This window comes from Salvia hispanica, chromosome 5, assembly GCF_029641045.1.
Source record: "Salvia hispanica isolate PSC_SH4W2 chromosome 5, Shi_PSC_v1, whole genome shotgun sequence".
In the NCBI taxonomy this organism is placed as follows: Eukaryota; Viridiplantae; Streptophyta; class Magnoliopsida; order Lamiales; family Lamiaceae; genus Salvia; species Salvia hispanica.
The window spans coordinates 1005055-1019483 of NC_142696.1; the positions used below are offsets into that span (position 1 = coordinate 1005055).

Below are 14429 nucleotides of genomic sequence, written 5' to 3' on the forward strand. Positions count from 1 at the left end.
TAAATTAAAAAGTTCATGATTTTAAGAAACGGAATCCAAATGAAAATAGTTATTCCTTTTAAATGATGAAGTTTAATACTACGAACTAGCACGAGATTAGTGATTATGGACAACAACCCACATTATATACACGAGTAGGATCCACATATCATGCATGTTAAGTATAAGGCCAAAATCTGAACACCACGCTATAAGAAAACTTTTGACCTGAACACAACTCAACTAAATAACAATACTATAAGACTAAAGTTGAAAATTGGTGTGTTCAAAATATAGTATGTCTTTTTGGTACTACATATTACACGGGATAGATAGCTTTAGGTCCTAAATAATATATTTTGGTCTATATTTAACTATTTTATCAAAAAATTACACTCCAAAACTCTGAATTATTAATTGTCGGTTTTACAATACAAATTTTTCCAAAATCCCATTTTATATATTGTATAGATAAAACTAAAAAACTTAATGAAAATTGAAAACGATTAATATAGCAAGAACATGAATATTAAAACTCGAAAAATTGGGAGAGTAAGACAGTGGACTGAACATATTTCACAAAATAAGGCAACTAGTAACTGAGTATTTAATAAATAATGGCTTTGTATAGAAGCCAAGAACTGTATAAAAAACAATTTTAAATAAAGATTTCAAGATGTAATCTCAATATTTGTGCAGAGCACAACTTAATTCTCGTGAATCGCTTTTCTTGGTAATATGCATAATGTGTAGGGTGCTTTTTCTTGGTAATGTGTAAACATGTGATAGAAAAGTAGTCGACTTAAAAAAAAGAACACACACTTCATCTCATTTTCCCACCAAAAAAAGGCAACCTTTTATCGAGGAATATATTACTTAGTATTTTCGAGGGAAATAAAATAGTACGAATAAATTAATGCAACCTTTTATCGAAGGGGTTTATGGGAAAAGGGTTTTTTCTGGAGGAAAAGGAAATAGTATTTGATAAACGTGAAATAAAGTTCATTATATTGGAGAACGAATAATTTTCATTGTGCTATTAACAAAATTAAATAAGAAAAATAAAAGATTATCTAAATGGATGCATAAATTTAATTGAAAATACATCCCTTTTTTATGGTCATACTTAATGCCAAATGATTTGTTTAATAAGTTAAATACCAAATGCACTCAATGCCAAAGACACTAGACCTATGGAAAAAATTATTAACTGAAAATAATAGGTGATATTTAATATTATTAGCTTTGTGGGGATATCGCTAAAATAAAATAAAATATTTTATTCGATGGAATAATATGTTTTATTAGCTTTGTGTCGTCTTTTGTGACCTATCCCCATTGCCGTCCCCCTATGATCTCGCACCAGCCCCTCAGCCGTCTCCCGATGATGTTGCCTTAGCCTCTCGGCCGGATCCTCTTCTCCTGATTACCTATGCGCGTAGGAAACGGGTTAGCCCTAATCCTGCCCCCTCCCTTGCACTGCCGCTAAATGATCCAAGGCCTCGTCGTCGGCGCAAACAAACCAACCCTGTTCGTTTCTGGCCGTACTCTTCAGCGCCAGCCCTGGCGTTTGGCTGCTCCGCTCCCGGCTCCACCCTTCCTATGGCCGGCTCCTCTTGCCGTTTGATTCCGGGAGGAGCCGGTTCTGTTCCGCCGACGAACCCCGCTGGTTCCTGCCCTGTTCCTGCGCCGGGTAAACCTTCTGGTTCCCGCTCTGTTCCTGCTCCGGGGAACCCTTCAGATGCCCAATCTGTTTCTAGCGCCGTCGAAACCAACTTGTTCCATTCCTGTTCCAGCGCCGGAGAACCGCGCCTCTGCTTCCTCTGTATCCGACGCTGTTCCGGCGATTAACCCCTCTTGTGCCCCATCTTCTCCGGTGGCGAACCCGTCTTCTTCTGGGTCGGATCCTGCTCTCCACCCCCCTGGCTCTGGGTCCCCGGTGGACCCTTACGGTTCTGGATCGGGTCCTGCTGAGCTTCCCCCGGTGGACGCTTCTGGTTCCGCCTCTGATCCTGCTGAGCTTTCCCCTGTCGAACCTGCATCTGCAATGCTCGTCGCGGACCCTGAGCCGCAGTCCATTTTACGGGCTATTGTGTCTGCCATTTTCCCCCGTTTTAAGCGCGCTTTAGAGACTTGTGCTTTGTATGTAGCTAATAAGCGCCGCAGATTTGATCCTTATCCTGAATTGTAGGAATGTTGTTGCAGTTTGATTGTGATTTTGCTGAATTGTACAAATTGTATATACTGAATAAAAAACTGCATTTTTGGACCATTTTGTCTTTCACTATGCTGCACAGTTAGTTTCTTGTATTATGTTGGAAAAAATTAAGTCTCCACTGCTGTGCTGTTATCAAATGAAGTGGAACTTTGTAGTGATGTTGGACTATGGGGCTTGGCAATCTTGCCTATCTTTGAACTGAAAATATCTTCTGATTTGCTCCTTGTTTTTTTTTATCCCATCATTTTATTTGGCATTGAATTTTTGATTGTTTTATTATGTTTGGTAATTCTTTTTGTTAACTTGCCCAAGTTGCATGTTTCTTGTTTTTTTGTCATTTTAATGTCAGTTAAGAGAAAGAGAGGTTCATATTCATTTCTTGCAGTATTTAAATTCATTCAAAGAATTGTAACATCCTCCAACAGTTTTGACATATGTGATTTTACGTTCTTGGATATTCCTGTCGCTATTGAAACGGCAAGTGTACTAGTTCCAATCGAACAGTTTCTGGTTGTTATACTCATATTGGTTCTACTATTAAACACTTGTTCTTTTAGATAGGTTGTTGGAGCTATGTGTCCCAGTTGTATCTTATGTTTCTCGTTGCAACATTTTTTCCCTCTCGGACCATCTCGTTCCGAAATATTACTTAGATGTTTTAGAGAGATACAGCCACACACGGATAAAGTCATACGTATCTTGACAATTTAGTCTCATACGTATCTTGACAATTTCAAATTTGATCCCATGTCCTTGTTCTCTGATGTAATACTGCTCTTGACAGAATTCGCTCCCAAGACTTGTGGAAATTTCCGCCCATTTTGCTCTGGTAATTTTCTCCACTATTCTAATGCATTGCATCTTAGCCCTGTAAACTAGAACATGCCTGAGTCTTGATTTTGCTTTGCTTTATGTAACTCCGTATATATTCCCTTAAAAAACTGACCTTTAATGACTGATGGTTTTAGTGATTTAGTGACACAGCAATAACTGGATATATTTGTTATTCTTATTCTTGACCTCAGTATTGTTTTTGTATTTCTGCATGAAAAAAAGTTGTTAATGTTAAAGCTGGGAAACCACTACACTATAAAGGAACATTTTTCCATCGTATAATTGATTTATATGTGGCTAAGGTATGTTATGTGCTCTCAGATGTATTTGTTTTGGCTGATTTATTGGTTTAGCATAAATGAGAAAGTGTCTTTTGCTGGGAGTGGACTTTCTTCATAAAGATGGTAATTTGTACATTAGCATTGGTGTTATGCATGCCAATATTCTCTATAAAGGTTCTTAAGCTGAAATTATTTCAACTTTGCAGATATGAAACTTTCTTGTTTTATCTTTTGTTTTTCTAGTTTATCATTTGGGATAACTGATAATATCGAATAAGACATGTATATTTGACATTTAAAATCTATATTTGCATCTCCTAGTGCAGAGTGATAGGCATATCATTTTCATATGTTATTCTTTTATCAAGTGTCCAGACACTGTTCCTAAGTTATGCTGATTTTTATCATACATCAACCTTTTGGACTATACTTCAGCACATAAGATTCCTGTTCTGCAGCATGCGAAGTGATATGGCAAGCCAATACGATAATGATTATTAGAGTTGCTTAACCTGGTTTGGTGCTTGTCCTTGCTTACTAGGCTCCTAGCCCTTTACTGCAAACTCTAGAAGATCTATAGTATCTAATTTATTTGCTACCTTAATAACTTCTGTGGATTATGTGATCTTGTTATTTGAAGCCAGATCAAAGCATTGACCTTGTGCTAGTGTCTTTTTAAGCTGATTAAATTGAATCAGATTATTGTACTGAAATCCAACATAGAACTGTACTTTTGTGTTTTAACTGACAAAATATGTTGGTGACCGTAACAACTTCTGTTGGTTATGTGATCTTCAAATTTAAAGCGTGTTTTTGTCTTTGAAAGCTGACAAAATTGTATCAGATTATTGATCTGAATAGTGATTGCTTATAAAACTGTTTTCTGTTTTCCAGAAGAGTCTACTAAAGACAACTATATATACTGTCTAGTGATGCTTTCCTAGCTGTGCGGCTTTACAGTTTTTTAATGTTTTACCTAGTTTCAGGTTTATGTGTAATTATCAATTATTAATGGAAAAGTTATCGTGATATGAGCTGTAGCAAGGAGCTCTGCTACCTAGCATCAATATATGTTTTTGACTCTTCTTTCTATTTCTTGCTCGGCATCTTTCTCATTGTTTTACTGCCCTACTTATGTTACACAGTGATTCTTGGAGTGTACAGATAAAAACATGGGTATAAAGTTGAAAACATGAAAGGAAGCGACCGAGGAAAGTTATCAAGAGGAGTAGGAGTCAGCTGGAGTAAGTTTGACGCCTAGAAGATCCATGAGTAAATGCGCATAAGCCTCAGTCTGAGAAATGCTGGCGTAAGTGCTAGTGCCGGTACAAAAAAAAGGAGTAGGAGTCCTAGTGGAGGAGAAGCCCACGGTATAATGGCAGATGGCCATCTCGAAAGAACTACAGGAGAGGGAGATCGGGCTGCCATCTTGAAGTAGCATAAGCAGGAGCAGGAGCCGAGTTTGATTGACCCGTCAAAGTCTAGTGAGTGCGCCTAGAAGGACCAATCGCCGCTGCTTCTCAAGGAGCCCAATAAGCACTGGCCACCTGGATAGGTCCGGCGTTACAGGAGTCGCTCTACTGAACTGTCTCCTGTTAGGTCATATCGCGAGCGTGGTAACCTTAACCGGTGAGGAACACTTTCTACTTGTAATTTCTTTCTAAACCCATGAATATTATTCGTTTACCTTAATGAATCTTTTATTATATTCACCGAAGGTCCCCTAGGTGTTATCGGACCCCACCTCGAGCAAGAACACCCCCAAGGTTTGCATTTCTTCACGTATTTTATGAAAATTATACTCTCTACATCCCGAGTTAGCTTCAGTTAGGTTGTGTGGTAAATTGTTATTATACCAGTCTTGAGATCTGGAATTTTACGCTCTTGTATATGCCTGAAGTTGTAAAATGGCAAGTATACTAGTTCCAATCGAACAGTATCTGCTTGTCGTTATACTCATATCTGCTCTAACTTGGAAGGTTATTATTAGTTATGATTGTGAATACTGAATCAGCTAGACGCAGGTCAACGTTACTATGTTTCTTGTTATAGGTGTTGGTCATGAGTCATGATGACTCTGCACATCTTATTGGAAACTTTGATACAAGCGTGCACATGCTTTGAAGTATTTGGATTATATACGTGCAATTACGTACATTTATCAGTATCCATAGATTAAATATTTATCATCCTCAATTTTGTTTCTCCTCTCTAGGGAGAAACGGATCTCTCTTGAAATTAGTATTTGATCTTCGAAAATATATCATATCCCTTGAATAAAATTATCCAATTCAAAGCATTACAAATTCGTCGCCTTCTTTTTGGAAACTTTATCCCTTAAAATTTAATATTCAAGAAAGAATTAAGTAGTTTCAGAGAAAAACGGTGCCCCGCAATATTAGCAACTGTTACACTAACCTGCGAGCATTACGAGCACGGTCAAGGTGCTCGGCTTGAGAATTTAGGTATGGAACTATGGCTCATCGAAAGTGCTCAGCCTTGCGAAATATTTTCACCAATAGTTCCGAGCACATAAAGTGCTCGGCATGAAAAAAAAAAGTATTCAATAATATTCGGATCTCGGCCTTATGAAATTTTAATAAATCGCTAATAACAAGCACTAAAAATGTGCTTGGCATAGAAAAAATACTCGTGCAATTATTATAACACTTTTGTCATTGTAAATGACAAAATATCTGCAATACATTCTCATTTTTCACTTATTATCCGGATAAACACATGCAATTATTCAACAATTAATCACTATAAAAATTTAATAAATTAATTTTACCAGGTACTCCCTCCGTCCGCGAATAAGAGTCCCGTTTTTCCATTTTGGTACGTCCGCGAATAGGAGTCCCGGTTCATATATGCCATAAATGGTAAAAAGGCCCCACATCCCACCAACTCATTCCACTCACATATCATTTAAAACTAATATATATAAGTGAGATCCCTATTCCACTAACTTTCTTCCACCCACTTTTCTTAACATTTATTAAAACCCGTGCCGGAATGGAATGGGACTCCTATTCGCGGACGGATCGAGTATGTGCTTAGATTATTGCGAGCACTGAAACTGTGCTCGGGATTCCAAAAAGTAACTTATGCAAATTTTTAGCAATTTATTCAAAATAAAACACATCATAAATTTTTGGAATGTTATGTCGAATATCAATTACAAAATAATACTAACATGGTATTTTACTCATTTATTTAACAATACTATTTAAAAAGATTTTCTAGTTATTCACTGTATTATGGAATGTATGATATATTAATGCAAATTGAGTTTATAGTTTTAATATTAAGAATTTCTTATCGCAAGTTTGTGGAATTTAATGGAAACAATTTGAAACATTATTTAAAAGATTGTGTTTTAGGAAAAAGTTGAAAAAAAAACTAATTTTAAAAGTAAAATTAGTTGATGTTTGTATATTCAAAATTTAAGATATGAATTTGGTATTCCTAACTCAAAACTAAAAATTAACATTACAATTTTCAAAACAAAACTTTTAAATAAAAGAAGAAGTTTTGCTTTCTTAAGCTAAAACAAACACTTTTATCTATACTTAGATTAAATATATATTCCAGCATGAGGCTAGTTATTACTATTTACTAACTTTTGTTTTAATATCGGGTCTTAATCGTCGGATTGATTTTTTTAAGGGTATTAGGGTATTGATAAATTAACAAAAATTGTGTATACAAAATTGGACATTTTAGATATTTTATATTCACAATTGTTTTACGTTACATATTTACCCTTTATAGCTATTCAGGGATGATTAAGTTTCTAAGTTTAATAACCGCACATTTGGGAAAGATAATTCATTCTATCATAAAGCTAAATAATTATAGCTAAACCAGAACTAAAAAGATAAATTTATCACATTCTTCACCATAATATTGGGTACGTATTTGAAGAATTTGTAATAAAATTTAATGAATGAATTGACATATAAACGTTAGTAGTCACTAAAAGAAGTCACATAGGTCTCGTTTGTTTGGCAGGAAAGTAAACTACAAGGAAAATGATGTTTGAGATTATGATTTTTTAGGATTATGATTCTTAGGATTATGATTTTAGGAATGTAATTCTTAAGAATATGAATTCATTAGAATATGATTCATGTGTTTGAAAACATGTTAATATTCATATATTATCATTTTCATATAATTAAATTAATATATTAAAAATATATTATTTATATAAATTCGAACATTAAAACTATTATAAATTTGAATTAAACAAAACTTTCTTTCCATAATGGGTATTTAAATCAAAGAATGGAACTAAATTAAAGGGCATTTTGCGACAGATAAATTAGTCATACAAGTATATTATGCCCATTTTATGATTTTGGTCTTTAAATTTTTTCATTGTTTCTCATTGTTTTAGAAAGTTTAAAGGGCATCTTTCTCATTGTTTCTCATTGTTTTATCCTTATTTAATGTTTTTGACTCTTCAAAACTTTCTTTAATTTAGTCATAGATTTATGTCTTGAAAAATGGAACTAAATTAAAGAGCATTTTGTATATACAATTTTTGTTAATTTATCTTTTCTCATAATGGGTATTTAAATCTAAGAAATAAAGAATAGTGGACTTAACTTAAAGTAAATGTGTGCTTAAATTAAGGGGAAAAATTACAGTATTAGAAAGAGAATAGCGCGCGACTTTTCTAATTATTTCAAAAGAATAAAGGCTTTGATCTAATGATAGTATTGGACTGAAATTGTGCGAGAAGTGAGTTGGACTAATTATTATAATTAGTTGGGCCAATTTAATTAAGTATGGCTCGAAGAGAATTTAAATCATGGTTCTAAGTTATTGATTCTTTGGATTAATTTATTAAATCTTGAGAACAATATTTTTTTCCGAAATTACTTCATTCTTTCTTGAATATTCAATTCTAAGGGATTAAGTTCCAAAAAGAAGGCGTCTCACTTTACCGAAGAATTTGTGTTGTCCCAATACCCGCCCCGCTACATACCGGGATTACCAGGTACCAGTACCCGACCCGAAATCCTAATAAAAAATTTGAAAGCCATAATAACTGTCAATGTTCCCTAATTTACTTAATTAATATCGATGATAAACTTTGAACAGATTAAAAATAAAAGTGAGGGACACTTTGTAACTAGTTCCGGTGAGTTTTTAATTGTATGTTCGTTGGAATATAAAAATGTTTCAAAAGAACTCTTAGATTATATAAAGTACTCCCATTGTTCCGCCTTAATAGAGACATTTCATTTTCTTCAATCATTTTGAAAAAATAATAAATAAATACTTTTTTCTACATTATTATCTCTCTTACTTTTTTTTTTTTCCATTCTAACGATTTATTTTTAATTTTTTAGAATGAGTGTGTATATGACTATTATTATTTAACTATTTATTTATTTTTCTCTACTTGAACTATTTGAAACGCCTCTATTCGTATGAAACGGGAGGAGTATTAAAACATGGTATATGGCTAATACTAATAATAACAGATATTATCGGTACTAACGGGTATACCCGAGCGGGTAGTGGGTATACCCGCTACCCGCGAAACTCTAAAAGGAAAAAATATCTGCATATAATTAAACATTTCCCTTTACTAAAATTATCCAATTCAAAGGGAAATGTTTAATTATATGCAGATATTTTTTCGAAGATCAAATTATAATTTCAAGAGAGACACGTTCTCCCTTTAGAGAAACATAAATGAGAATGATAAATATTTAATTTAATTCATTATAGTAAAAAAATATTTCATACAAATACGTCAATATACTCCATGGTAAAAGAAATCTTCAATAAATAAAAAAAAATCAAATTATAAAATAATTCAATCCTAACAATATATGGAAATAATAACCAAAAAATCAAATCAAACCCTAGCAAAAGATATGATGAAATATTAAAATAGATTCTAAATTATAGAGAACATTAGATGAAATAGTGCGTCGCCACGGTGGTGGTAACTCTTTCCGTTTTTGATCTATTTCTGAAAAATAAAAAAATTTCCTTTTAAAAAATGAGTATTACTAGTAGTATTTTTCTTACCAAGTAATATGGACTAGGGGTATGTTATTTTAGGGTGATTATATTTATTCTTTCGATTATAAATACTCCAAAACCTATATACAGTGCAATAATCCCAAATATCAAATCAATAAAATTCAAATTCATCTCCTCCGCCTCGGATTTCTGGTGCGCCTCCATTTTATTTTTATCATGTTTATTGTTTGATTTGCTGATTTTGGCTAATTAGTTCGATTACGCCAATCCTAGTTAGTTATGTTGAATTGCCACAGCTAGATAGTGTGCTGCTTAAATTTGTATAGTTGACATTGTCTTCATTATTCAATTTGACGGTGTAGTATAGTTGTATAGTTGATATTGTCTTCATAATTCGATTTGCCGGAGTTGTATAGTTGTATAGTACTTGATATCGTCTTCAATATTCAATTTGATAGATTCTAAACTATAGAGAAAATCAAATTAAACCCGGGGCCCTAGCAAAAGATAGGATGAAATATTAATAGAGATATTCTAAACTATAGAGAAAATAAGATGAAAACTGCCTAAAAATAAAAACTGTTTCTGTTTTGATCTATTTCTAAAAGTTAAAAAAGCCGGAGTTGTATAGTTGTATAATGATGTCGACTTCATTATTCAATTTGGTAGATGCTAAATTGTTGTTATCGTCTTCGTTATTCAATTTGCTACTGTAATATCACTGATCACAATTCATCACCCTTAATGTAGTCAAGCTTATTTTCAGAAGTCTGAGTTTAAACCAAAACTGTAACAATCACTCCAATCGCGGTCTCGCTTCAGTTTTTTCAGGCACCCATGCTCGGATTTCTTTACAAGTTGTTTTACCGTTTTGCATCCGTGGATGGAACTGAGTCAGCCTGTAGGGGCAGCGCAGTTGATTCCGGATGGACAGATTTGCAAGAATCAAACCGACAACCGTGCACGAAGAAGCAAAAGAATGAGGTTAGCCTTTTGTAACTTAAAAAAAAAAAAAAAAAAGTTCATGATTAGGTGTTTGATTAATTAACGTGTTTGATTGTTGTTTAGGATTTAGGGTTTGGGCATGATAGGATAAGTGAGCTACCCGATGAAGTCATCATCAATATTCTCTCATTCCTACCCTTGAGAGATGCTGTTTCCACTGGCCTTCTTTCATCCCGATGGTTGGATTTGTGGAAGCACACTAATCATCTCGATTTTTTCGACACCGATGATCTCTATCGAGAAAAGAGTGACACAGAGCATGATTTGTGGGATGTGGGGACGTGCAAGCATGTCAAAATGGTGAATTCGGTTCTTGAATCGCATCAAGCTCCCTTCCTGGAAGAGTTCAGGCTTCATTTCTACGTAAACAAGTCAGCACAAAGCGCAGTCGCCAAATGGCTCAGATTCGTGTGGTCAAGACAAGTCGAGAGCTTGGATTTGAACTTCCGGTGTGACAAGGAGAATGATCTAGTTGTGTTAGAAGATTTGCTGGGAGAGATGAAACCAATGAAATATCTCCAGAATTTGTCTCTAATGATGATGAAATTAAGGGGTGAAGACGTCTCCTTGTTCCTAAAAAATTGCCCTCTCCTGAGGAAATTGAGAATCATACAATCATATTTGACGTCTGATGTTCATATCTCCGTGGCAACCCCCGCGTTGGAGGATCTTCAGATAGCTCTATGCGTCTTTTCGGAGTCCGTTATAATTAATATTTCTGCTCCAAATCTTTCTATAGTTTGTGTTGATGCAAGACCGGGCCAACTACGGTTCAAGAATGTTCCAAGACTTGCTGACACATCTTTTATAATAGAAGGTCCAAGCTATACAATGCACCATTTTACTTCTACCTTATCCTGCTTGACTTCCCAACTCCACAAACTTACATTGTGTGGTCCCAACGTCGACAAGCTTTTGGGGAAAGGTTTTCCTCAACTGCCAAATCTCAAAGAATTGTTCCTTAGTGACCGTACCTGTCTTTTACCATTAACTTACGTGATATCGGCATGTCCTCGTCTTCAATGCTTCACTATCACGGTTGGTATATAGTACTACTTATCTTCTCAATGTCGTATTCTTTTACATATGGATATATTTATGTATATATGTGTGTGTGTGTGCAGTGCATTGACGAAGCCGGAGATGAAACAACATATTACGAAAGATTTACGTACAAAGTGTTATCTTTTAAAGGATCTTGTGCGGAAAATATCATCCAATCACTGACGTATATCGAAGAAAGCGGTGCATTTCAAAAAATAAAAAGTCCCACTTCGCTAACGAGTGAGGAGGACAGCCTGAAACAATTCGTAGCCCAATTATCTCTACAAGTTCAGCTCCGGTTTCAAGTTCAACTTGGGTTTCTACTTGATAGCTACGTCAAGAGGCATCTCCAATAGTACTAATGTATTTTCGAATTTCTTTCCCACTGCAAAGATGGGTTTTTTGGTTTTTTTTTTTTTTTTTTTAACATTTTTCTCTTCTTTTTCTTATTATTTTCTTCACGAAATATATGAATGGATCAAACTATCCCACCAAGATTTATGATTCGCCTCTCATATTTGATAAAATTCTGACTTGAACCCCATTTTTGTTCTTCCACTGTATTTGTTGCTTTGTAAATTATAAATAAACTATGATTTTGACTAAAATCTAACAATTATATGTGGTTGCAGCCTGATCTTTTGACTATATGTCGCTCGTTAGAACAGATAGATCACCAAAAAACCATATAGTTATTTGGACTTTGATCAGACATATGTTTCCCTTTACATCATGAGTTTCATAGATGATATAGCTAATCTCTCTGTTGTCTCGCGTCATTGGCACCGATTTGGTTAGTGAATCAATTTGATATTCTTTCTTACTGCACTTGATATTTGCACTTTTCGTTCTCTCTTCATGCAACCTACACTAGTTATGCAGAGAAGCCACTCTCTAGTCTTATAGAATATTTGTAAAGTTGCAGATACAAACTGGTAGTACTACATTTGGTATTGTATTTAGGTAATGCACATATATGCATGCTGAATTAGATCGGTGTTGATTTATCTTTCAATTCCGATCCGATACTGATTAGTTTAGGTGCCTAATAGCAATTTGGATCGAAAGAATAAAGGCTTTGATAGTATTGTGCTGAAATTGTGAGTTAGACTAATTACTTTAATTAGTTGGGCCAATTTAATTAAGTATGGCTCAAAGAGAATTTAAATCAAGGTTCTAAGTTATTGATTCTTGGATTAATTTATTAAATCTTGAGACAATATTTTTTTTCCAAAATTACATAATTCTTTCTTGAATATTCAATTCTAAGGGATTAAGTTCCAAAAGGAAGGCGTCTCACTTTACCGAAGAATTTGTGTTGCTTTGAATTAGATAATTTATTAAAGGGATATATGTTTAATTAGATGCATATGTTTTTTCGAAGATCAAATACTAATTTAAAGAGAGATCCGTTTCTCTCTTAGAGAAACATAATTGAGAATGATAAATATTTAATTTAATTTAATTTATTAATAGTAAATAAATATTCTATACAAATACGACAATATACTAACAATATATGGAAAAAAAAAATGAAATTAAACCCTAGCAAAAGATATGATGAAAATAAAAACCATCACACTGGTTACCTAAAAATAAAAACTCTTTCCGTTTTGATCTATTTCTAAAAACTAAAAAAATTCCTTTAAAAAAAAAGAGTATTAGTATTTTTTTAACCTAGTATATGGAGTATGTTATTTTAGGGTAGTATATGGAGTATGTTATTTTAGGGTGATTATATCTATTCTTTCGATTATAAATACTCCAAAACCTATATAAAGTGCAATACCCCCAAGTCCCAAATATCTAATCAATAATGCCTTCCGCCGGGAAATTCAAATTCATCTCTTCCGCCTCGGATTTCTAGTGCCCTCCATTTTTTTAAAAGACTAAAGGCCAAAATTGGTAAATTTGCATATAGAGAAATGAATAATTTGTATGCTAAAAAAATGAACCCAACTGAACAAATTGATAAGCTTCAACGGTCTCCTTTTCTTCTTCTTAAATTCTACTGGAATTCTAACCAGATTCAATTTAGAAGAGAGAGAAAGAGATATTACTATTGAGCTCATCAAGCCAACGCCTGATGCTATCGGGAGTAATCCTCCGAGTAATATCGTAGACGACGAGAGCTCCGACGGCGCCGCGGTAATAGGCGGAGGTGACAGCGCGGAATCGCTCCTGGCCGGCGGTATCCCAGACCTGCGCTTTGACCTCCTTGCCGTCGACCTCCAGCACCTGCGTCTGAAACTCCACTCCGATCGTGGCCTTGGAGTTGTGGTCGAACTCGTCTCGAGTAAACCGCGACAGCAAATTCGATTTCCCCACAGCGGAATCGCCGATCACCACTATCTTGAACAGGTACTCTTCGCCACTCTCTTCCGCCATTTTCCAATCAGTCTCTTAATTAGGGAATTATTTAAGGAGTAAAAAATCAAAATTAAAAGTTTAATTTGGTCAAAATCGGATTAAACTCATTGACCGTTAGTTTTTAACAGAAATATTGACGGAGGACCAAAATGGTCAAATTTCCAAATGTGCAGGACCAAAAAATTCAAAAGATAATGTTTAGAACCAAAAAAGTAAAATGTTCAGGACCAATTTTGACCTTTACTCTTTTCAAAATCATGTTTATTGTCTGATTTGCTGATTTCGTGCCTCTTCATCGCCAAATTGTTGTGGGTGTAGGAGTGCTTGTGCAATTTTTTTTGAATTGAGCCACTGAAAGTGGAGTTCAACAAAGTTTCAACAATTGCTGCCCTCCATGTTCTTAGATTTTTTTGATGTGCTGGTTGGAGTTCTTCTGCAATCTGTTTAAAATTGACAAAAAAAAATTCGGATGTGCTTGTTCGGAGTTTTTGTTGCTCGAATTTTGTTCTTGTTAGTAACTTTGATAATTTTAATTAGTGGTAAACTAATGTAACACTACAACATTTGGTAAGGGTAAAATGGAATATAAAGGTGTACTTATCTAAAGAAAAGAAAAGCTTTTCCGAAAAATTAAGAATGTATTCCGAAATATATTCTTGAGATATATTTTCCGGAGAAAAGTATCAAAC

At 34.4% G+C, this 14429-nt stretch overlaps 1 protein-coding gene, 1 long non-coding RNA gene and 1 pseudogene across 2 annotated transcripts; 2 read left to right on the forward strand and 1 right to left on the reverse strand.

Moving 5' to 3' along the window:
- Positions 1-1203: 1203 nt before the first annotated feature.
- On the forward strand, positions 1204-5449 carry LOC148924146 (uncharacterized). Its single transcript, XR_016130553.1, has 3 exons — positions 1204-3026; positions 4458-4941; positions 5031-5449. It is a non-coding gene; the product is annotated as an uncharacterized LOC148924146 (long non-coding RNA).
- Positions 5450-10623: 5174 nt separating this feature from the next.
- LOC148924147 (uncharacterized) lies at positions 10624-11726 on the forward strand. The gene is made up of 2 exons (XM_089058562.1): positions 10624-11364; positions 11451-11726. Exons 1-2 carry the CDS (start codon positions 10624-10626, stop codon positions 11724-11726), a joined length of 1017 nt encoding a protein of 338 aa, XP_088914688.1.
- Positions 11727-13404: 1678 nt separating this feature from the next.
- Positions 13405-13758, reverse strand: LOC125190077 (ras-related protein RABA5b pseudogene; annotated as a pseudogene).
- Between the last annotated feature and the right edge of the window lie 671 nt (positions 13759-14429).

What these genes read in the sequence shown, in the direction of transcription:
- LOC148924147 (XM_089058562.1), top strand. Translation starts at nt 10,624, where the DNA reads ATGGTGAATTCGGTTCTTGAATCGCATCAAGCTCCCTTCCTGGAAGAG. An exon ending in TTCAATGCTTCACTATCACG is followed by an intron (nt 11,365 to 11,450) that starts GTTGGTATATAG and finishes GTGTGTGTGCAG; the next exon opens with TGCATTGACGAAGCCGGAGA.